This window comes from Canis lupus, chromosome 23 (genome assembly GCF_011100685.1).
Source record: "Canis lupus familiaris isolate Mischka breed German Shepherd chromosome 23, alternate assembly UU_Cfam_GSD_1.0, whole genome shotgun sequence".
In the NCBI taxonomy this organism is placed as follows: domain Eukaryota; kingdom Metazoa; phylum Chordata; class Mammalia; order Carnivora; family Canidae; genus Canis; species Canis lupus.
The window spans coordinates 51,526,166-51,550,360 of NC_049244.1; the positions used below are offsets into that span (position 1 = coordinate 51,526,166).

Here is a 24,195-nt window from a genome sequence, read left to right on the forward strand (position 1 = left end):
TGTCGTGGCTGAACAAAGCCCAAGTTTTGAGTGGAACACAATCACACAACTCTTCTCAGAGCTTTCCAACAAAGAACTTTGTGCCCGGGTTTACTTGACCAAATCTGAGTCCTTACCAAGAACAACTTGCAGGTAGAGAAGTACACATGTTTCGTTAGAGGAATACATCTCCAAGCACATTCACCTGTAACGGGCTTAGAAACCCCAGATGGTGGCACTGAGAAGTACAACTCATGTTCCTACTAACTGTGAACCCAGACAATGAAAGATCAATGAAAATCGGTATTTGCAGCGACTGATATCTTTAAACCTCGGGGGGTGAGCTAAAGTTTGCCGGCAACCATGAAAGAACCAATTCCATTATATTCTTCTTACAACAGTTCTAGACGCTCCAGAGAAAAACAGTAGGCAGCTACTAAAGTTTTTGAGATGTGATTCTTAGTGAAATGTGTAGTTTTTTTTTAACAGTAATAATGTCATTATTAAAAAACAGTGACATCATACTTCTAAAAATGCAGAAAAATAAAGCTGAACTACTCTCTCACACTCTGGTTAAACTCAAAACGGATGAAAGACCTAAATGTGAGACAAGAATCCACCAAAATCCTAGAGGAGAACACAGGCAGCCACCTTTTTACCTCGGCCACAGCAACTCCTTGCAAGACACGTCTCCAAAGGCAAGTGAGACAAAAGCAAAAATGAACTATTGGGACATCGTCAAGATAAAAAGCTTCTGCGCAGCAAAGGGAACAGTCCACAGAACTACAAGACAACCTACAGAATGGGAGAGGATATTTGCAAATGTCTTATCAGATCAAGGGCTAGCATCCAAGATCTATAAAGAACCTATCAAACTCAACACCCCAAAAACAAAAAGTCCAGTCAAGAAATGGGCAGAAGACGTGAACAGACATTTCTCCGAAGACATCAAAACCACGATGAGATGCCACCTCGCAGCTGTCAGAACGGCTAAACATTAACGAGACAGGAAACAACAGATGTTGGCGGGGATGTGGAGAAAAGGGAACTGTTACAGTGCTGGTGGGAATGCAAGCTGGTGCAGCCGCTCTGGAAAACAGTGTGGAGGTCCCTCAAAAAGCTAAAAATAGAGCTGCCCTATGACCCAGCAATTGCACTACAAGGTGTTTATCTAAAGGATACAAACATAGTGATTTGAAGGGGCACCTGCACCCCGATGTTCACAGCAGCAGTGTCCACGACAGCCAAACGGTGGAAGGAGCCTCAGTATCCATTGATCATTGATTCTTGATCCACTGAATAAAGAAGGTGTGGATGAATATTGAGAGATGAATATTGTTCAGCCATCAGAAAGAAAGACTCCTTGCCCTTTGCAATGATGAGGATGGGACGAGGGGGTATGATGCTAAGTGAAGTAAGTCAGTGAGAAAAAGACAAATACCATATGATTTCACTCATATGTGGAATTAAAGAAACAACCCAGATGAGCATAGGGGCAGGGAAGGAAAAAATAAAATAAGATGAAAATAGGGAGGCAAATCGAAAGAGATGCTGAACCGTAGAAACAACCTGAGTGTTGCTGGAGGGGAGGTGGGTGTGGGGATGGGGTAACCAGGTGATGGGCACTGAGGAGGGCATGGGATGTGACGAGCGCTGGGTGTTGTACGCAGCTGACGACTCACTAAATTCTACCCCTGAAACTAATAAAGGAAATAAATAAATAAAATGCAATTAAATAAATAAAATGCAATTAAAGTCAAATAAAAACAATAAGAGCATAACGTCATTATTTTAAAAACAAAACAAAACTTCAACACACTCGACTTTCCTATTTTCCTCCCACATACGTCCCCCGGAAATCTCTCAAATGACAGCAGAAGTACAACATTAAGCAAAGAGCAAATGGTTTGTATAAACACCAAGGAATGACTCCCGAGGGCTTCCCATGCCTACATGGTGTCGAGACCGCCTGTAGCGTATCGAGAAGCCAGGGCCACTGAGTGCGGCCTGGGAAGCCAAGCCGAGTCTGGACAGACTCGGGTCCCGCGGGTCTGACAGGCACCCTACAGCCTCCTGCTAATGCTGAGCTCACTCCTAAGCGAAGCAAAAGGACTTGATAATGCAGCAGATCTCGGGCCCGTGAATTTGTTTTATCTTTAGGATTATTTAGATCAGAGGAAGGCTAAGGGTACACGTGCAGAGAGGGCCCCGTGGTCACCGGCACAAACAAACCACTTTAACGGCCGCTGGAAACGGGGCTGACGACGGGCCCTGCCCCCCAGGGCAGGTGTGAGCGTGCCGGCGTGCCTATCACCCCGCAACTCAGTGCCCGGTACTCGGGGCACAAAGCCAGTGAGCTACAGCGGAGATGGAGAGACTTGCTCGCGGGCACGGTTAATTTTTTCAGCTACAGAAGCAAACCAAAAGGTCTTTGTTCTGTGGACGCCAAGAATTATATTTCTTGACTAGATTAGCGCTGATTTGAGCTTTGGTGCGGGTTTTCCTTTTGAAAACATGCGCTTCGGGAACACTTCCCAGAGTTTTAAAACAGAAAAGAATAAAGCTAAGTAAAGGGGATATCTAGCTGAGCTGAGAGCAACGGAAAAGCTCGTTGGCTCTTGGGCTTTGAATTCAACGACCAGCCATAAAAGAGAAAGCTCGAGAAATAGTGAGTGTCCTTTATTAAAATCACTGTTTTATGGTTTTTTTCATCCCACATCACTGATCAGATAATCAAATCTTGGATTTATGTATAAAATGCTTGGTTCTTAGCAGCTTGGGGGTGCACATGAGATCTAAATGGCACATGCGCCTAGACTTTCCCAGGGTGTTTTCAGACAGGTAACAAGGAGTGGGTCTCAATACCCTGGGAGGTTGTGTCCCAGGCTCCTCCCATTTTTTTGTCTTGTGTGGCACAACGGAGACCCATTCTAGGGAGAAACACAGCTGTTCTGCAGAATCCAGAGGGCAGTCACATCTCCTGATCTATCCAATCCTTCATTTGTTCATTCATTCACCCATTCATCATTCGATAAATACTATTCCGAGCCCTTACTATGTGCCCTTTGCTACGCCGGGTGCTGGGGCGACATCATGCAAACACGGCTTCTGTTTGGGGGAGGGAGAGACAAGCAGTGAACAACGGCTACAATAAATGATTAAACGACAGCTCGTCGGGAAGCAGTAAGTGCTGCTTTAGAGTTTTCTGCAGATGCCAATCGAGCACCTGAGCAGCATTTCCCGCGTCCCGAGCACTTTACGTCCATCCCCTAATGACTAATCCTCAGCCTCACGGGGCGGCGGCAGCATTTTGCGGACGAGGAAGCGGAGGCACAGAGAGATGGAACCGCCCGGGATCTCCCTGCAAGTAGGCGGTGGAACCGGGATCGCCTCGTGGATAAAGATCTGGACCGAGCGGACCCATTCTGCCCCTAGGAGCTGCGGAGGACTTGCCCTCGGGAACGTCCAGGGCCCCCCGGCAACGCCTGTTCACGCAGCTTCCACCCGAGGGGCAAGAGGAACACTGAAGTGTGGGATCACGGTGAACGGGCAGGTGGTCCATCGACAGAAGAAGAGAAGTAAATACTTTCTGATTTCCACGTGAGTTCGAGGGCTGTCTGTCTTCCTCCCTCCTGCCCCCCCCCCGACAGCCCCTTCCCCTTGTTCACGCAGTCCCCACGACATGAGCAGAGCTGGAGGAGGAGAGAGCCCGCTGAGCTGACCTGGCGACAGCCCTGCACAAGGTTGGGCTGGCACAGATGCTCTAACCGCCTTCGCTAGCAAACCAGGCACCGACTCGACGTCCCCGCGGTGGGCCTGGCCACCCAAGCCGGAAATCCATTCTCGCACCTCAGCTATGACAATCATCACGGTCTCCCTCAGGTGCATCTTTACTTTCTGCAGGCCCCTCCGGGCTTGAATTCATCCTAGGATGCAACGTGCCTCAGAGGAGTATCTTCCCTCTCAGGGCTCCTCTGGAGGCAAAGCAAGAGGCATTGGCCAACTCCACCTAGCAACCTGGTCAGGGGAAGCTGAGGCGTGAGATAGATCCTTCTGGAGAGTGGCTGGGCCACAGATGGAGAGCTTGTAGGAGAAGAGATGGTTCTCATGAGCAGCATGGAGAGCTGTGCCTCTTTCACAGATGCAGAAGGAGCCACAAGGTAACCTCCAGGCTCCCGTGCGTGTAAGACCAAGGGCGCTGGACCCAGGAGCCCTCCAGCTCCGAGGCTCTTTGCCATGCTACGTCTCAGGGCGTCCTCCAGGACGCAGAATTTTAGAGCAGAAGGTTTGCCGAGAGATCCCCTGGTCCACCCTCTGTTTTATGAAGGACAGCTTGCGAGACGTGTTCAGGGACGTGGGGAAGGTTTGTAAAAGCGTGTCGCTGGGGGCCAAAGAAACCCAGACTCGCAGGTGCAGGTCATACGGGCACGGATTTTGTATTGAGGCCCGTGTAGAAGGCGACTACCAGGATTTTTAAGAACCATTTTAAGGTAAGTGTGGCGAGTTCATAAACGTGGGGGCCAAGAAAAGAATTAAATATATATAATCAGTAAAGTGGAAAAGGAACGAGGCACCTGACGTAGGTTTGCAGTACAGGTTGCAAAAGCAATCTGGGGAGGAAAGGACAGAAGGTTGCCGTGTGTGTGAACCTATTTAGCTCGAGATGAAACAGAAATGGCCAGGAAAAAAAAAAAATGGGTAAAATGGCCACAGATGTGGGAACAGCTGGAAGGTCTGTGCCTGGCAGTGCGATTCCGGCGTGGCTTATCTGGGGAGCTAGACGGGTGCAGAAGGACTCTGTTTCTTTGTTGTTTTCTCATTTTTGGGGGGCGGGGTGCGGTTGGCTTTAAAGTTGATCTACTATTTTATTTTCCTAAAAAAAGCAGAGCAGAATAGGAGTCATCTGGATTTTTACATGGTTCCCACAAGAACCTAAATTACATGTGGTACAAAATCCTGTTTTCGATATTTACCACAGGCCAAAAACGTTTCCCTTCAAATCCGATCAAAGCTAAACAGCAAAGCTGCAACCACAGCCTCGCCTTCGGTCCCCGGGGCTGACTTTCTGGAGCCACATCCCCGGGGGGGGCCTGGACGGCTCACCAGGCCTTGGCCGCAAGCAGAGTTGCCCGTGGGGCCTCTTGCCTTCCTCTTCATGCCTCTGCCGCCTGGGAGCCGAGGTGCCCGCACTGGCCCTGCAGGCTGCAGTCCCCACCCGTGACTCACTGTCCCTCTCAGCCCAGAGCTTGTCCCTGGGCCTGTTCTCTGTCCCTGCCCCAGATGCCAGGGCCTACGCGTAAGGCTCTGCTCTCAACTGTCTCGCAAATTCATCGCCCGGGGGCCCCTGACGGGCAGGCGGGGTAGCGTGTCCATTTGCTCCCCAACCGCCAACCCCTTGTAGGACACCCAAGGCCTCTGCCCAGAATGAAACATCCCCTGCACGTTTAAATTCGGAGCATTTTGGAGGGCGGCCTGCTCATAAATTCTTTGACTTCGATCTCAGGTCGCAGATCTGGACTGTGACACAAGCCTGGAAGGTTCTGTTGGCTGGAAACGCCCTCGCGCTCCACCTCTCTACCCCGTGAAGTCGCCGCGCGTTGCTCGTAACCCTTTGCGAGTGTGCTCTCCACGCACGGAGGCCTCCTGGCTCGCTAGTCGTGCCGACGCCGGGGCGCAAGGGTGGCCACGTCCAAGGACCATGTGCAAAAGCACACGCCGGCTTTCCGACATGTGGTTTACAACAGAAGTAAAAGAGCTCGTTGACCTTCATATTGATCACACGCTGAAATAATAATAGTTTGGACATCCTGGGTTAAGGGCAACGTATTATCAAGCGAGTTTCATCGGTTCCTTTTCTCTTCTTCTTCACGTGGCTACTAGAAACTTTGAAATCCCACACGTGGCTCACGCTCGTAGCTTACGGTCCATTTCTACCAGATGGCGCCACTCGGGAGTCCACGGCAGGAGCTCTGAAATCACGGTGGGGGCTGCCCAGTACAGACGATTGGGGAATTTCTGTTGAACGTCTGTGGGATGGCACTTTGGAGTGAAATGATCTATACGTCGGATGAACGTCAATGACACATTCAATTATCAGTGGAGAACAGATGTATTAGGTCTTTGTTGTTATAGCCACGCAGCATTAACCTGTCCCTGATTGTGCTGAAACCCCCGTTTCCTCCCCTCCTATCTCTCACCCTGGAGACAAAGGAAAGACGGTGTGACAGGTACGGACAGTCTTTTGTTCACTTGACCAGTGTCTGGACTAGACAGACAAAGCGGAATATGCTCCCGTTAAGTATGGACAACTGTGAAGAGGAAGGAGAGGGGGCGAGGGAGAGGAGAGAAAGGAAGGGAAGGGGGACGGGGAGGAAGAAGAAGGAGGAGGAGAAGAAAGGAGGCCAGTATTAGATGTCACACACAGTGCTGGACACTTCCCCATCACCAGGATTTCTGGAACTTGCTCCGAAACCATAGTTCTCAGAGATATTCATAGATGTTGTGTTGGGGGTAGGGAGGGGAAAGGAAGTTCCACGGGCAAATCAGAATCAAAAACACGGTGCTCGGCAAAAGTGACCAGCTTTCTAAATCCCACCGTTTTCCAGAGCCTCTACTATGCCACGAAACAGATGGCAGCCCAACAGGGAAACACTGAATCCAGTGCTTCCAGACTCATTTGATCCCAGGATTCTCTCCTGAGAAACGCCTATCCACATCACCAATATTTACCGGTTGGTAAAATCTGTCCTAGACAATGTCGTTCCACCCGTATTTTATAGGCAAGAAACCGTAGCTTAGCAAGTTAAGTGACTTCCCCGCCATTTCGATCTTACGTAATTGGTTTGTGGCTGAGCCCGAATTCTAAATTCATGTTTACACCAAGAGGAAGGAATTTTTTTTTTTTTTTATTTAGTAGGCCCCACGCCCCACATGGGGTTCGAATTCATGGCCCTGAGGTCAAGAGTCGCATGATCTACCAACCTACCGAGCGAGCCAGCCAGGCATGATTAGAATAGGCAGGTATTATTAGCATGGATTGTTCGAATACCTCGAGAAGTCTTAAAGATGGCATAGTCGCTTCTCTCCACATATTCCAAGCTCGTGGCCCCTCAGTCCTGACTCCACCCCCCTTTGGTCTTGTTGGGTAAACAGGTTTTTTTGTTTTGTTTTGTTTTTTCCTGAATTTTCCAGGAAATTTTTCATCTTTTGGATCTTGGCATGCCTCCCTGTTAAGTTCTAATATGTACGCGTCCTATCTCGCTACGTAGCCCGGGGCTTGCTGTGGTAGGACTTTGACTTTCCCACACTGTGTCTGGCAGGCAGCAGAGGCTCTCGGAACCTTGTCGGGCTCCGCTAGGGATGGCTTGTGGTATCTTTTTACAGCTCCAAAAGGCTACAGAAACGTGAGCTCTTGGTTCAGAGGTGCCTCATGTTCACCTAAGTCGCAAAGACAGTATCAAATAGCGTGATGTCGAGCGCGGACGTACCTGCAGAATGCAACTCGTGATATCAGAAGCAATTTTCGCATGGGGAGTGTCTTCGTCCTTGCCACAGGGTCTCAGGCTGTGTTCCAGGCAGGAGTCCCAGAGTCCCACCAGGGCTCTGGCATGCTTTTCAATCGACCCCGTCTCTCTGATGGCTGTGGTGATTCGCGTGATACAGACTTCAACCACTGCCTGGTCATTGTTATTGGTTTGGTAATCCTAGTTGAAAGAAAACCTTCATGTTAAAGAACACTCTGGAAAGCTATCTTTCAAAGGACCGACAAAATACCAACTTATTCATTTAGCAAGTGGGCGTGCCGTACCACGTGCCAAGGGGTGAGGTTGGGAAGCCCCAACACAATGAGGGCCTTCTTCCCTGGAGATGAGAATCTCGTGGACAAGGCCACATGCAAACGTGCAGAAACGGAGCGGGCTCCTGCTCTCACAGACCACAGCCGGGGAGCGAGGAGAGGCCAAAGAAGCTTAATTATTCATTTGCCAAGTAGGTTTAATTTTCGGGCTGTTTCAGTTTCCAAGTCCATTACAGGTCAGGGTTGACTTTTTTGCTCTGGCATTTCAGTAATTTTTGTGAAATGTTTCAAACCACCCTCTAATTTCCCCTCATAAACATTCTTTCTCTTTCTCTACGCAACCGAAAACACATCATTTCGGCTCTCTCTTTTCGGTTCAGGTAACTACCAAATCCATGTTAGCTTTCCCCAACCACATTTCCTCTCATTCAACTCAGATATCTAATCCTCTTTATTGAGAGGTTATATGACCCTCCCAAACATCTAAATGTGAAAAAAAACAGGCCCATCACTCTAATTTGGAAAATTGGTCTGCCCGTGGCCTGCTGGACTGACAAAAACGAAAATATAATCGAGCAGTGAAGCAATTTGATCCTGACACCAGCATGTGCGGTTAGAGATGGGAAGCGGTGGGGTTTCTCTGTTCTGCTGCAAGCTCCGGCCCTAAAAATCTGGTTTTGCTATTGTATCTAATGCTGCAGTAACCATCTTATATGCATGAAGCTCTCTCCATACTTAGATTATTTGTGACCTAGATCCTCTGGAAGTGGAAATTTCTGAGACAAAGGACAGGAACATTTTTAGGGATCATGATACATACGGCCAAACCATTTTCCAGAAAGGTCTTACTGATGTATAGTCCATCCTCTGGGTGAAAGCATGCTTTTCCCATTGCCCCTTTGCAAGAACAGAATATTGTTAATTTTTGCTAATTTGACCAGTGAAAACCAGTTATCTCATTGCTATTTTACTTGGAATTTCCTTGATCAGAAGTAAGGTTGAGTATTTTGGCTTATTGGCTATTTGCATTTCTTCCTTTGGGAATTGCCCACTGTATCCTGTCAATTTTTCCTTACATGACTCCAATTTTTGGGATCCTCCTTTGATATCTTTTTCTACCAAGGATGTTAAGTCAGCATTTGGCATATTGGTCATGACAATGTCTCCATGTTTCATTATTTTTACTTTCTTTGCTGCTATCTATTGATATGCTAAGTTTTTAAAGAGCCAAATCTGTCAACCTTTTGGGATTTTTTTTTTTTAAGATTTTATTTATTTATTCATGAGATACACAGAGAGAGCGAGAGGGAGGCAGAGACACAGGCAGAGGGAGAAGCAGGCTCCACGCAGGGAGCCCGACGTGGGACTCGATCCCGGGACCCCAGGATCACGCCCTGGGCTGAAGGCGGCGCTAAACCGCTGAGCTACCTGGGCTGCCCTGTTTTTTCCTTTTTTAAACTGGAAATTTGAGTTTATTTTTTTTTAAAAAGTAATACATGGACACAGTATAAAAAAGCAAAAGATATAAAGGAAGGTTTACAGTGAAAAGTTAGTATCCCTCTCACCCCAGTTTCCAGCCATGGGAAAGCCAAGCTCACAGTTTCTATGTGTTTGGCAGAGGGACCCTGAGCATGCAAATATCCACCTCTTCATCCTCGTTGCTTTCCTGTGATTCCTTTAACAGCTTTGTTTTTTAACTTCAAACTCGCCTCATCCAAAGATTTAATAAAAACTCTCTTGTCTTTTTTCTAGATTAGAAAATAAAAACTTAAACATTTAACATTTGGTACGTTAGAAATTAATCCTTTAATCATTCATTTAGTCTTTAAACCTATACGCTGTGTATAGAAATAAAGATGAACATTTTCTACTAAATAGCTAATCAATTTCCCCACCATTATTATTGAATAATTCTGTTACTAGTAATTGTTTCATATACATCTGTTTCTATTTCGGAGTTGTCTTTACTGTTTGTATCATTTTCCAATTCTTTCAGAATACTAATTTTGCCATTTTCTTCATATAAACACAAAGTTTTAAAGATGCTTCCTAGTGTATTTTATGTCTCTGTTGTACCTGTTAACAAAATCTGTTTTTCTCCTCATTAGAACTTTTAATGTTATTGCTGATTAAGTCACCCTACATTTTTTTTGTATTCACTTTGCGTCCACCTGTTTAGCTCAATTCTTCTTAACTGTTATAATTTTTTCAGATTATTCTCTTGGATTTTCCAGAAACATCTCTGTATTGGATCCTCCTTTTATATATTCCATGGCTTATTGTGTCAGCTAGAATTTCCGAAGCTATTTTGCATAAAAGTGATAAAAGCAAGAATGCTGATTTAGTTCTTGGCTTTTGATTTTAAATTTTGTGGCCAAAAGCAAGAAGATGCTGTAAATATTTCAAAATCATATAGGATGCATCACTTTCTTCCTGTTGTCAAAGTTTAAACATTTGTTTTAATTTTTTTAACTGCCTTATTAGCATCTATGGAGATAACCAAGCACTTTTTCTTAGCTGGCATGTACATGCGAGTGTGATGTAAACATATAGTATGAAATTTCCAGATATTAATTGATCCCCACATTCCTAGAATGAACACCACTTGGTTTGGCAGACTGTTTTAGTATATTTTCTTTTACCCACCTCCTTTGTTGGTGACTATAATCTTTATTTTAATGCAGCAGAATTATTATTTATGCCAGAACAGAATCCTGCTGTGCAGTAAACAGGTTCTTTCGGAGCCAACTCATAGAGACAAAACAGAATGTGAATGAGCAAAAAGTGATTCTAACTTTTCCAAAAAATCTCTGCAGTCACTGAAAAGTCAGTCATTCTCAAGATGAAAAATAACAGAGAATACTCGTGGGCTAAAATCACTTATCTTTGGCCACAATTGCCCTTGTAAGTAGCAGTTACTTTTAATGGTATTATCTTCAAATATCAAGCAGCATCATGTGTAATAAAGAGTATTTTACGTGATAAAGAGAATATATACAACAAGGATAGCTAGAACAGAGAACCAATGCCATTGACAAAAGGAAGCCGACACTCAAATGACATGAGCCGTGCCTTTGTTATAGTCACCTCCGTGTGATCCAATAGGTGAACAAATGGAATAATCTTGGTGAGAAGAACAAGAGCTATGTATTACCCAACGGCGTAACTCCCATTCACCAAGGTGATCTCATTACCTAAACATGCAATTTGTTAGCAACAGAGGTCAATGTCGAGCCTCCAGAATGGCAGTCTCCCTCAGGGACACCAATCAACTATTTGGTGCAAAGCTACTTACATAAGACCTTTTCCACCTTGGAAGGGACATCAATTATATTGAGTGGAATTTATAGTGATCCAGGTTTGGGTTTGACTTTTCCTGCCCACAGGACCTAGGCTTGAGCCACTATTTGAAGGATCAGAGTATTTGGTGTGCTGACATGAGACCCCACATAACATTCCATCAGACTAGAGAACCACTGAGAACAGCAGTGGGCACCTGATGGTGGCTTTATTAGTCCTATCACATATGATGACCTTTCCCCTGCCCTGAAACTTCCGGACTAATAACCAGTGGTACAAGTCTTCAAAGAAGCAATTTAGATTAATATCTTGTAGGGATGAGAAGCCATCCTCTAAAAGGCAATGTATATACTAAAACAATGACTATTACAAGGTGTTAAATTCCCTATGGGTAAAATACTAAGCCTGGGAACTCCATCACTTCAAGCTCCTGGATCAAGAGACCAACAAAAGGAAAAAAAAAAAAAAAAAAGAGTGATCATCTTGGCAAGGCTATTGACCATCTCATCAGGAGAAGGTGAGGCTGCTGTTAAGTAAAAGGGGGCATCTCTAGGCACTCCCCGACCCAATTCTGGTGGCCAATGGATAAGGGAGCCATCGTACTCTGAGAGAGGCATGGAGACCAGGGACGCAGATCCCTCAGGAAAACACATCTGAGTCACTCAACTAGGAAGCAACTTAAATCAGCAGAGGTACTAGCTGAAGGGTTAGGAATTAGAGTAGTTGGTAGAGGAGGGAGGTTGTATTAGCTTTCTTGTTGTCGCTATAACTTATTATCACATCCTTAGTGGTTCAAAATTTGTGTTGATAAATTTATTTGCCTATAGATCCAGAAGTCAAAAGTTGAAAATTAGTTTCCCTGGGCAAAAGTAAAGGTGTCAGCAGGGCTGGTTTTTCTGGAGGCTCTGAGGGAAGAATACATTTCCACTCTCTTTTTCTAGCTTCTAGAGGTTCCCTGCTTTCCTTAGCTCATGACTACCATGAGCCTCTATCTTCAAAGGGCATCACTCAAACCTCTGCTTCCATCGTCCCACCTCCTTCTTCTTCAAAGAAAGGCCTTTGACCTTCTTGCTCCCTTATAATTATATTGGGCCCATTCAGATAATCTCTCCATCCCAGGATCCTCAACTGTATCACATCTGAAAAACCCTATATAGGATAGGATGTAAGATAAAATTCTATGTTAGGTAAAATTCACAGGTGGACATCTTTTGTTTGTTTTGTTTTTGTTTTTGTTTTTTTGGTGGACATCTTTTGGGTGGGAGACATTACTCAGTCTACCAGAGTACCAACTGCAGCCTTGATAGCAACTGCTATGATAGAGATGATAGATCCTCTCACTAACCTTCTTCTTATAAATTTTGTCAGGAAAAGCATCTTAGAGAAGCTGCCTCCATATAGAATGAAATTATTATACAAAGCAGGTGGATCTGAATGATGAGAGGTGTAGACGGCAGTAGACACTATGGTGCATTGCCCATAGACCCCTTTAGAACAGAGGCACTCATTTTCTCAGCTGCCAGTCCAGAGCCAAGTCTGCCTGCGGACACTGTTGTTTGTCAAAGGGAATGGCCTCCCTCAGGGGTTTGTTCCTCCGTTGGAACAGCCACCTTGGAATCTGTATTCCTGGGAACCCAATTACAACAGAGTCTATATAGATGACTCTGGGAACCATAACAAACTGTCTAAACGATGGTTTAACAGTAAATAGCAAAGGGATTTCCATTTGGATGAAATACGCCTCAGTAAAAGTGAAAGGCACAACTCAGTGAAAGTATGTGACATACGTAGCGTCTTGGTTCATGAACACCAAGGTTCCATTTTCTTACTAAAAGAGAACTGAATTGATGGAGAATTCTGAAAGGAGCACTCTGGAATGAAGCTGGAATATACAGGAGAGATTAGTGTGTCAGCAAGATTGTTTACCAAATGGTACATATTCTAAGATTTCTAACTAGGAAAGTTAAGCAGTTGTCCATAAGGATAAACCAGGACACACTGGTCATAATTTTAGTGAATATATTAATATATTAGGCATAGGTGCATCAGTTATGAGCTTTGATATTACTGTGAATCTCTTATAGCTAAGAATTTCCTATAACATACTACTTTACTAAGAAGAAAAGATTTTTTACCTTGAAAAAATTTATAAATTTAAATTCCTACATATGACATGAAGAAAAACATTCTCCAAAATGGAGAGTTCCTCAAAAAGGGGGTTGAAAACCTGAAAAGCTGTTAATTGCTTTCTTCAACCAATATCCAAAAAGACAAAAGAACAATTTTTAAAAACTTTAATGATGTAATCGAATAGTTTAAAGCCTTTTGGCACAGGATCAGTTTTGCAATTAGGGTTTTCCTGACTCACATTCCAGGAAAACACCCTGTTCTTATGAAATATATATGTGTGCATACATACGTGTTTATGTTTGAGTTCAACATTTAATCAGTACCTGTGGGTATTAAAATTAGTAACTTCTAAGAACCAGATCTACTTAATATCAGACTCATTAAACTGGGGTTTTGAGGTTCATTCTCACAGTAACCTGGTCACTGTGAATCTTTAAGTAACTTACCCTAACGCGGTGGGGAGATCAAATTATAAAGGTGGGACAATGAAAAATCCACACATTGTGCTGCCCCAAGTCTAGTTACTAGGATGGATCACCCCCACTCAGCCGCAGACACCACACCTCCAATCAACATCCATAAACCATAAACCAGTCAGACTTTATGCTGTAAACAGTCTTTAGGGGGATGGCCCACTGGCGAAAGGGAATGTGGAACATCTGAAATAAAGTAGTTAGTGGTGGGAATGGCATTGGAGTAGAAGTTGGAAGAGAAGAAGGAAAACATCTTGAAGATCATTTCTTCCTCCGTCCCTTGAGAGACGGTATAGCACAGCAGTTAAAAGTATGGACCCTTGGGTCAGAGTGCCTGTGCCCCGAGCCACATTCTGCTCTTAGCAGCTCTGCAATCTTGAGTGATCACTTATCTCTCTGCCCTTCAGTAGGCTAATCCTTAAAATCGGGATATTATTAATATCTCTCTCCTACTACTATTGTGAGGAGTAAATTGGTTAATGCAGAGAAAGGATTTACAACAGTACCTGGCACATAGTATGTACCGATAAATATTATAACACATGAGGAGTTATGAATATTTCCAAAATATTTTTGTACATTCATTTCACAACCACTTCATAATGTACAGCACAAAAAAGACCGCATACTTAACTCCTCTTACTGTCACATTCTACATGGCCTCCATACTAATAACATATTTATAGGTATATCATTCTTTCTGCTTTCAAGAGTGCACATGTATATATATCTCACTTCTTCTATCCTTCTAAGAATTGCCAAGGTGGAGACAGGAACAACACCATCAGCAGCACCAAAGATCCCAGAGCTGATAATGTCACGGGGACTCCCAGCAGAAGCAAACATAAAACTACTTCAGGGGTGGAACATTCAGCTAAAGCCATCCAGCGCTCACATGAGTAAAATTTTATTTAAACCAAATTCAAAAATTCAAACTTACAAAACTCTTAAGGAACCAAGCCAATATGAACACAGGTTAGCAGGTACAACTCGGGGCCATAGTAGACAGTCAAAAACCAGATAATGGAATTACTGACTTCAAATTATGCAACCAGATGTTCAAAATGATTCAATGCATTAAGGCGAATTCTTTTTATGAACAAAGACTAAATCTCTTTTAAGAAGAACAGAAAGATGTTAAAAATAAACAAATGAAACTTCTAGAAATAAAAAACTCAGTGAATGAATGAAATAGTGGATAAAATACACTTGAGAAAAAGACACAGTGGATTGGAATATAGAGCTGAGGAAATGAAAACATGATGCATCATTTAGAGACGGAAAATACAAGAGAACAAAAGGCGTGGAGGATAAAATCAGAGAATGTGAAGGATGTGAGGGCAGTGGTTTTTGTCTGCTTTGTCTATTGTTATATTCCCAATGTCCAGAAGAAAGTAGGTACTAAAAAAAATTACATGTGAAATGCGTAAGTGGTGAATAAATAGAATTTCCAGAAGGAAAAATGAGATGGAGAAGACAATATTTGGTATAATGTTTTTTAAATTTCCAAAACTGACAAAGGGCATGAACCCCAAACTCATAAAAACACAATGAGAGTTGAGTAAGGATATACAAATAAAACAATATCTGGATACATAATCATGAAACCACAGGACACACCGAAGATGGAGAAAAAGTAGGTTAGGCATAAAGAATGACAAATTGACAAAAGATTTTATAATAGCAATGGTCGGAGTTACTGAGAAATGAGAAGACTGCCCAGCTAGAAATCCATGCCCAGGTAATCTTCGTTCAATGTTAAGGGCAAAACAAGGAAATTTCCAGAAAAGACAAACATTTACAGGGTTTATCACTAATAGGTCTTCACTGGTGGGACTTTTAATTTGTATACTTCAGAAAGTGGAATCTTAGATGAAGAAAAAAGAAAGGAAGACAACAGGGAAAAAAGAATAGTGAGAAAAAATGGGGAAATATTAGGTGCTTGAAACAACATTGGTTGATTTTTTAAAAAATCAGTAACTTTAAAGAATAGTTTCAAGGGTATTAAGGTGAAATAAAAAGTGCTGCTTAACACTAACATATAAGAGAGGCATGAAAGTATTCCAAGGGCCTCCTAGTAATAGGAGAAGAGAGCTATCGAATATCATTGTAATCAATCAAATGTAAGATGGTGTCAATTTATATAAGATCTTCTGTTATAAAGAAAGAGAGAAGACTGCTAATTAAATAGTGGGTTATCTCAGGTCTTAAAGAGAATTCTATGCAAGACATAAGTGGATGGTACTGGCCAGCCTCTTATTTCTTTGAAATTTCTTTCATGTCTTCCAAGAGAATTGCCTGTTTCTCTTACTTTCTGTTGCATTACTTATTGTGATATAATAGACAATATTTTACCAGTATCTCAGTAACAAAAAAACATATATATTCCTCTTGAGGTTCCATAAAACTCTGTTATTATTTTGCAAGAAAATGTGGAATTTCGGGATCCCTGGGTGGCGCAGCGGTTTGGCGCCTGCCTTTGGCCCAGGGCGCGATCCTGGAGACCCGGGATCGAATCCCACATCGGGCTCCCAGTACATGGAGCCTGCTTCTCCCTCTGCCTGAGTCTCTGCCTCTCTCTCTCTCTCTCTCTGTGACTATCATAAATAAATAAAAATTAAAAAAAAAAAAAAGAAAATGTGGAATTCCTATCATTCCTGCAATGATGAATATTTTGTCCACTGATATAAAATGTGTATTCTGATGCTCTCTTCCAGGCCTTGCTGCATACCCTTTAAGTGTTTGTTTCAGTACCACATTATAGTCCAGAAGCTTTGGAAACATTTTTAGTGGACATTTAACCCAACACTGGTAGTTACAATAATGCACCTAATTCAGCTGGAATGTTAATGATATGAAAAGCTGTAGCCAATTTATGCACATGTAGACAAAGGCAACTTTATATGCCTAATACCTGGCCAACAGGAATTATAAAATTACCATCAATTATAAAATATATACTTGTTTCAGAGTTACAAATAGGTGAAAAAATGTCTGTCTTGGAATTGATAAAATATGGTGACAATGTTTGCTAAAACTTTAAAGGTAACTACTAAAAAAATAGAATGTAACTTTCAAACCAACAGAACCAATAGTGGTAGAAAAATAAAAGTATAAAATTTTACTCAATTAAAAAAATGCAGAAGATAAAGAGAAATTTAGAGAAATCAGGAAATGTAACTCAAAATAAAATGGAGAAATATATCCAAATATATAATTTATCATGATAAATAAAAATTAATTAAATTTATCAGTAAAAGGCACATTTTCAATTTGGATTATTTAAAAAATCTACTTACGTGTTTACATATTATATTTCAGTCAAGAGGACTTGGGATGGTAAAAAGTAAAAAGATAGGAAAAGAGAAAATAGGCAACTACCCCAAAGAAAACAGGCAAAACTTATCAGAATAAAGTCGCACAATATGTCATAGTAAGAGGAAAAGTTCTCCAAATGATAAATACCAATTCTAAACTTGTTCTCCAAGGAATAAATAACAATTCTAAACTTATAATACATAATAAAAGATACGTACACACACACACACACACACACACACACACACAGGAATACTACTCAACCGTAAAGAAGAATGAGATTTTGCCATTTGAGACAACACGGATGGACCCAGAGGGTATTATGTAAGTGAAATAAGCCAGAGAAAGACAAATACCATATGATTTCACTTATATGTAGAATCTAAAAGGCTAAACAAATGAACACAACAAGCAAAAAAATACTCTCTTAAATACTGAGGACTGGTGGTTCCTGGAGAGGAACTGGGTGGGAGGATGGGTAAAATAAGGGCATTTAAGAGGTACAAACTTCCATTCCTTTATATGTTTATAAAATAAACATCACAGAGATGAAAAGTACAACATTGGGAATATAGTTACAATATCGTAATAACTGGGATCCCTGGGTGGCGCAGCGGTTTGGCGCCTGCCTTTGGCCCAGGGCGCGATCCTGGAGACCCGGGATCGAATCCCACATCGGGCTCCCGGTGCATGGAGCCTGCTTCTCCCTCTGCCTGTGTCTCTGCCTCTCTCACCCTCTCTGTGTGACTATCATAAATTAAAAAAAAAAAAAACACAATATCGTAATAACTCTGTGTGGTGACAGATGGTGACTTCACTTATTGTGGGGAGCACTGAGTAATGCGTGAAATTATTGAATAAGTATGTTGTGCACCGAACCTAATAAAACATTGTATGCTAATTATGCTTCAATTTTTTTTAAAAAAAGCTCCCAAATTTATAAAGTTTTGACAAAATTACAAGGAGAAATTGCCCTATCCAAAATGATAGTGGGAAATTTTTAAACACTTGTTTTAGCATTTGGCTGTCTAAGCACACATGAATTTATTGAGGATATAGAGAACTTAGTACAATCAAAAAGAGTTCTTTTTAAAAAAAAAAAGAGTTCTTTAATCAACTTAATACCTTATTCTCACTAACTCAAGAATACACATTCCTCTCGAGTACAAATAAACCACCTCAAGAGTCAGGGCGATGTGGTGGCTAAGAAGTTTCTGAATCCAAATGCTCTGGGCTTGATTCTTGGCTCTATTATTCAGCTACATAATCCTGAACAAGTTAAATTATTAACCTCTCCGTGCTTCGGTTTCCTTATTTATAAAATGGGGGTAATATTAGTACACTTATCTCCAAAGGTTATTGAAAGGACTAAATGTATTAACGTGTGATGAGCTCTTAGAAAAATCCCTAGAGCGTAGTAAGTGCTACAGTATTAGTTACACAGATGAGCCATAGACTGTGCCAGAGAGCGACCGCTCCTAAACGAGCGGCATCAGGCCATCCACGCTGTCTACAATGCAGCGAAATCTTAACCGAACAACAAAAAGATTACAAAAATTCTTCAGGAAATTAACGCAAAGACTTCTAAGCCACTTATGACTCAAAGAGGAAATCACAATCAAAATAAGAAAGTATTTAGAATTCATAATGAAAATACGACATCTCGAAAGCTTGTGGGATGACGCTAAGTGGCACTTAGCAAGAAATGTAAGGTCTTACATGCTTCTATTAGAAAATAGGAAAAGTAAAACAGGCAAGCAACAACAACAAAAAACAATAAGCTGATTGTCCAACTAGGGGATTAAAAAAAGAATAGTAGAATACAACCAGAAAAGGAACAAAGAGGAAAACAAGTGAACATTTAAAAAGGAATTAATAAAAAAAATAAAATAAAATAAAATAAATAAAAAAAAATAAAAAAAAATAAAAAGGAATTAATGAGATAGAATAAAAGACCCTACACAGATGATTAATGAACTAAAAGCTTTTTAAAAAGACAAAGCCCTGAAAATATTGATGAAAGAATCAGTGAAAAAGAGCATTTAAATACAGATAGAACAGAACACAGAAAGTAAGAAAAAAGTTTTATGCCAGTAAATTTGAAAACTGAGATAAAATATACAATTTCCCAGAAATGACATTTTACCAAAAGTGACTGAAGCAAAACTCTGATTTTCTTCAAAGAAATGAAATCGGTAATTTAAAAATCAACCAGCACCACCCCCCTCAAAAACAAAACAAAAATAGCCCCCAGAGGGCTTTATAGTTTTCTATGAAATTAAGTAATAGATTGCCACAATCTTATAAAAGTCTTGTAGATAACAGAAATGTGGAAACTTTTCCGAGCTCATTTTATGACCCCGTACATATAACTTAATACCAAAGCCAGGGAAAGACAGTGGAAGAAAGGAAAATTCGAGGTCAATCTAATGGTTCCAAAGCTCCTTTAAAAATATCAAACCAAATCAGGAAACGTACTAAAATTAATGTCAAATCTCACTTTATCCCAGATTATTATAATGGTTTTATATTTTAAAAATCAGCTATTAGAATTCACCACATTAATGGATTAAAAGAGAAAATAGGATTACTTCAAAAGAGAAGAAACAGCAGTTAATAAAATTAACCAATTCTTAGAAAACCAGGAGTAAAATGGAACAGAGATTGATCTATTTTTCTTACTCTTGTATCACCAGCATCTGGTACAGTATCTGGCGTATAATTAGTAAGCACCTAATAAGTATTGGTGAATAAGTTGAGGAAAAACCTATAGACAAGATATTAGGATTAATAAGAGAGTTGAGTAAGTTTACTGGGTATATGATCATGATACAAGGTCAATTCTGTTTTAATCACTTGAAAAAAAATAGCTGGAAAATAATTTTTTAAAGTGTCATTTATAATGTCAGCAAAAAATCTAAAATACTTATTATTTTAAAGAGGATTTATACAACTTTCGAGATCTTTAAGAAAAAAATAATAAAATGTTATTGAAAGATTTTTAAGATCTAAGAAAATGTACAGATACATAATATCTACAGATAAAACAGTGACATAAAGATGTTAATTTTCTTCAAATAAATCCATAGATATAATAAAATTCCTATTAAGACAGTGACAGAATCAGTCATTAAAATTGAGAAGCTAATATTTTAAAGAAGTTTGGGGATATTTGTCCTACCAGATACCAAGACTTATTACAGTAACGGTGTAAGGCCAGCTGTATTAGGAATAGGAGAGGTGCAACATGCATAAGAGACAGGGTTTATGCAAGAATATAGAAAAAACTCCTTTAGATTATGAAGAAAAGACTTTTTAAAAGCCTCAATAGAAAAATGGAAAGAAAAGAAAAAAACCTAAACCATAAGCAGATATTTTACTGAGGAGGAAACCCAGATGGCAAATAGCAAACAAATACGAAAAAATGATCCGTTGCCCTTCCCAACAATGCAGGGAGTGTAAACTGAAATAGCAGTCAGATATGGTTCACTTAAATCAACCAAAAACTTCAAAAATCTCATAAAAGCAAGCATTGGTATATAAAGCCACTGGGAGCCTCAAGCATGTCTGAGGCAGTGTAAGTTGGTACAGCCACGGGGGGGAGCAGTTTGGTGGCACATCAGAAACCTGAAAGGAGCCCATCACCAGTTGTTTCTCTCCTAGTGGACTTCACGAGAGATCCTAGCACATCGGCCAAAAACACTGGTTTTAAGAATTGTTCACTGTCACACTGTTTAAATAGTAAACGTCCATCCGAAGAAGAATACGTAACCAAACCGTGGCCTAGTCATGTAGGGGAACCCTCTATCCCTCCAAAACAAACGAATTGGGACTACCTACCCCAACACAAACCTCAGAAGCATTATATCAAGTCTTACGGTACCGTTTATATAAAGTCTAAAGGCATGGAATACAACGCTCCAAATAATTTTTGAGCTACGCGTGTGTAGCAAAGAAATGATAACTCTCATAGTCAGGATATCGGCTCCTCGGGGATGAAAGGGAAGAGATTTGAAGTAGAGAGAAACGTTCAGGTGATTTTAATTTTATCCAATTTCTAAAAATTGGGCAATTTGAGTGTATGTAACATTTTGTATTTTTTTTTTAAGGAGTTAAAGAGAATTGGAAGGTGGGAGCATGGATTAGGCAAAGGGGACGTGGTAGGGGAGGGGGAGTGGAAAGAGTATGAGTGGGCGGCGATGAGTAATCTGGGAGGACAGCCGACGCCGCCGTAGAAGATATAAAAGTAATCCAACATGGACTTGAAAAGACAAAACTTAAAGGCACATTTGGGAACTTGGAGAGAACTTTGAGTGAGAAGTTGCATTTTTCAAGCAAAGCATAAGGACAGAACAGTCCCCAGTGGTGTTTTGGACTAACTAACGGAAAAGAAGGCAGGGACTGTACAATGGAATCCAGTAAGGCTCAATGGTTTTGTGAGCGACTTTAGGGAAAGGATTGAAGACCCTGCTTGCCAAATTTTCAGATTCTACAAAGATGGGAGTGATCACTAGTATTTTGGACAGAATCATGATTTTTAAAAGGTATGAATATCCTGACACGAGGGCCTGAAGACAAGAATATTATTATACTGGTTTAAAACGTGACATACTACGCTTACAATTTTTTTTTTCAAGTTCTCTAATTGCAAGTCTTGATTCAACCTTAGGGTTCTGGTACATGGCAAGATAAATGTGGCCAATTGTGCGATGTTACTGTTGAAAACTAATGTGAAAGATGGAGTGTCTGGCTCTTATCAGCAATTGTTCCAAGCAGTTGGATTAAGTACTGGGCAATGATAAATTATAATAATAAATCAGGAAGATTCCAGGGGGAAAGAAACCAGAATGTTGAGAACATAGGCGGTACTTGGGAGCTACAGTGAGACGTCCTCCGAGAATGGGGAAACGGGATTGCTCGTTGAGGATCAGTCGGGGGGAAACATCCACTTGTATGAGTGGGATTCACCAGCTACTGGGCTAACCCAACATGCTGTCTGTACATGAGTGACGACAGGTGAGCCAAATATGGGGCGCTAGGACTGGATGTGATTCTGAGGGAGAAGGAGGAAACCTCATCGACGATAATATCCGTCGTCTAGATAAAGACTGGGGGAACACACTTGGTGATGGCGGCCAGGAAGCGCATGAATTCTGGCAGACCTGAGTCATATTTTTCACTGTAAATCGGTAAGTCAGCGCTCCAGCTCATACCTCTGAGTCCTGCATGTGGATAGCGCGATGTGGACAGCATTTGTCACGTCCTGACAAAACTGAGTTTCCAGACCTAAGCCTTCTCTGCCATAGGCTCCTTCTTTGTCATGGAAAAAACCTAGGGACACTAGGACACCAAGGAGGCGTAGCCGAGAGGACAGAAGCCAGAGGTGATCCCTGGTACCTATATCTTCCTTAGTCTCACGTTCCCGCAGGAACAGGGTTGCACTCGTTTGATTGTTGGGGCAATGAACAGACCAAAGAACGACGTATAGAACGTGCAAAGAGTAAGATTTCATGTGGCCAGGAGGAGGAACACACTAACAATTCAAAATTCTGACAGTGCCTCTTTCGAGTTGTCTGGATGGACCGCAACGAAGGGCCATCTCTTTGGAGAACCATCCTCATGACAAGCCTCCCCCTGCTGACTTCTTCCCTACAACCACCAGGAAGGAAGTTCTGGTTGGCATAGTCAGGTGTCCCCACGTCTTCCGTCGCTCCTGGCAAGGGCAAGGTGGAAAACGACGGAAGGCTCCATTGGGGCTTCATGCAATGGCAAAGGGAAATCTATGAAGGAGAAGTTGAGGAGCAAGAAGAAAGGTCAGAAGCTTACTATGTTCTCATCGTCGCAAGCGTAGAAGGAGAGGCCACCTCTTTGTCAGGAGTAGTGAAGAAGGGGTTTCTGCGCTGGAAAGAAGTTGGAAAAGATGATTTAGAAGATCCCTTGGCATCCTCTGTAAAGAGGAGATTGAGACGGAGAATGGATCGCGGAGATCCAGGGTCATTAGGAAAGCTCTAATAGGGGAAAGGGGGGTCGAGCTACAGGGAAGTGAGCCATAGAGCGGACGTGGTGTTCAGTGGGCTGATGACTGGCATCGTCATTGAACGTCATGCACATTGGGGTATCATGGGAAGGTTTTGAACAACGGGGTACATGCAATAAAATCTTGTTTGGGAAGCTTAGTCAGGGAACCGTTAGTACATCGAACTGGAGATTGGTAAGAAGGCAAGAAGATCAACTCTGTTGAAGGCCTGAGCCGGGGTGACGGCAGCAGGACGGGAAAAGAGGGAGGAGGCGAGGAGGCGTTTCTCAGGGAGACTCCGCAGACCTACAGGGAAAGGAGAGAGGGACGGAAAGCTCACGAGTGACTGCAGGTTGCACACCTGGGGATCTGAGAGAGTGACAGCACGGCGGGAAGAAAGATGACAACTTCTCATCTGCGTAGGTTGAGTTTGAGATCATGGGTATCGACTAGGACGGGCTTGAGGCCCAGGGACCGAGACCAAGGCTGAAAACAGAGATCTGGGATTCCCTAGCGTCCGCGTCGCCCTGGAGGCGGTCAGCTGCGAAGAGGGTTGACGCCAAAGAACAGCGTCAGTGTATTTTTAGGAGGAAGTGATTACTAAGAACTGGAACCACTGGGGGAAAACGAAGCTCGGGCTGGCTTTTAAAGGAACGAAGGGGGAGCCGGAATCCCACACCGAGACACGGTGGCCCGCGGGACAGAGCGCCAGCCCCTAACCGTGGGTTGATCTGCGGCGTCCCGCTGAAAACGACTTCTGCTTATTCTGCTGCCATCGGCTCAGCCGCCGTCGCGGACGGGGACGTGCAAGAGGCGCGACGTGAAGGGCGTCGGCAGGTGCAGGGCCGGGGAGCTGCTGGCACCTCTGGGTCTCGGCTGCGATGCCCATCAGAGGGCTTGAGGGGCAGATCCCGCTCCCGGCGGCAGGGCGCCTGCCTGCCTCAGTGGCGACAAGTGGGGATGCGCAACGGGCCCACTGGCCCTAAAATTCTGAGTTGGAGGAGCGCTGAAATAAGCCATTGGCGACGGGAACAAAAGAAATCACTGGCACGAGTGACCTCTAGTGGAAACGGGCTTCAGGGCACTTACACAAATATATACATTTAAATGTAAATACATGAATATGTATACGTGTGTGTGTGTGTGTGTGTGTGTTTAGGTTGGATTACACGAAAATCAGTGGC

General features: G+C 42.5%; 1 protein-coding gene across 3 annotated transcripts in view; it reads right to left on the bottom strand.

Moving 5' to 3' along the window:
* Positions 1 to 24,195, bottom strand: part of VEPH1 (ventricular zone expressed PH domain containing 1) — a 222,558-nt gene that overhangs the window by 190,814 nt on the left and 7,549 nt on the right. For all 3 annotated transcript variants that reach the window (XM_038571298.1, XM_038571299.1, XM_038571300.1), the window contains exon 3: positions 7,467 to 7,682. In XM_038571298.1, the coding sequence (XP_038427226.1) occupies positions 7,467 to 7,682 (216 nt within the window). The remainder of the gene's footprint in view (positions 1 to 7,466; positions 7,683 to 24,195) is intronic.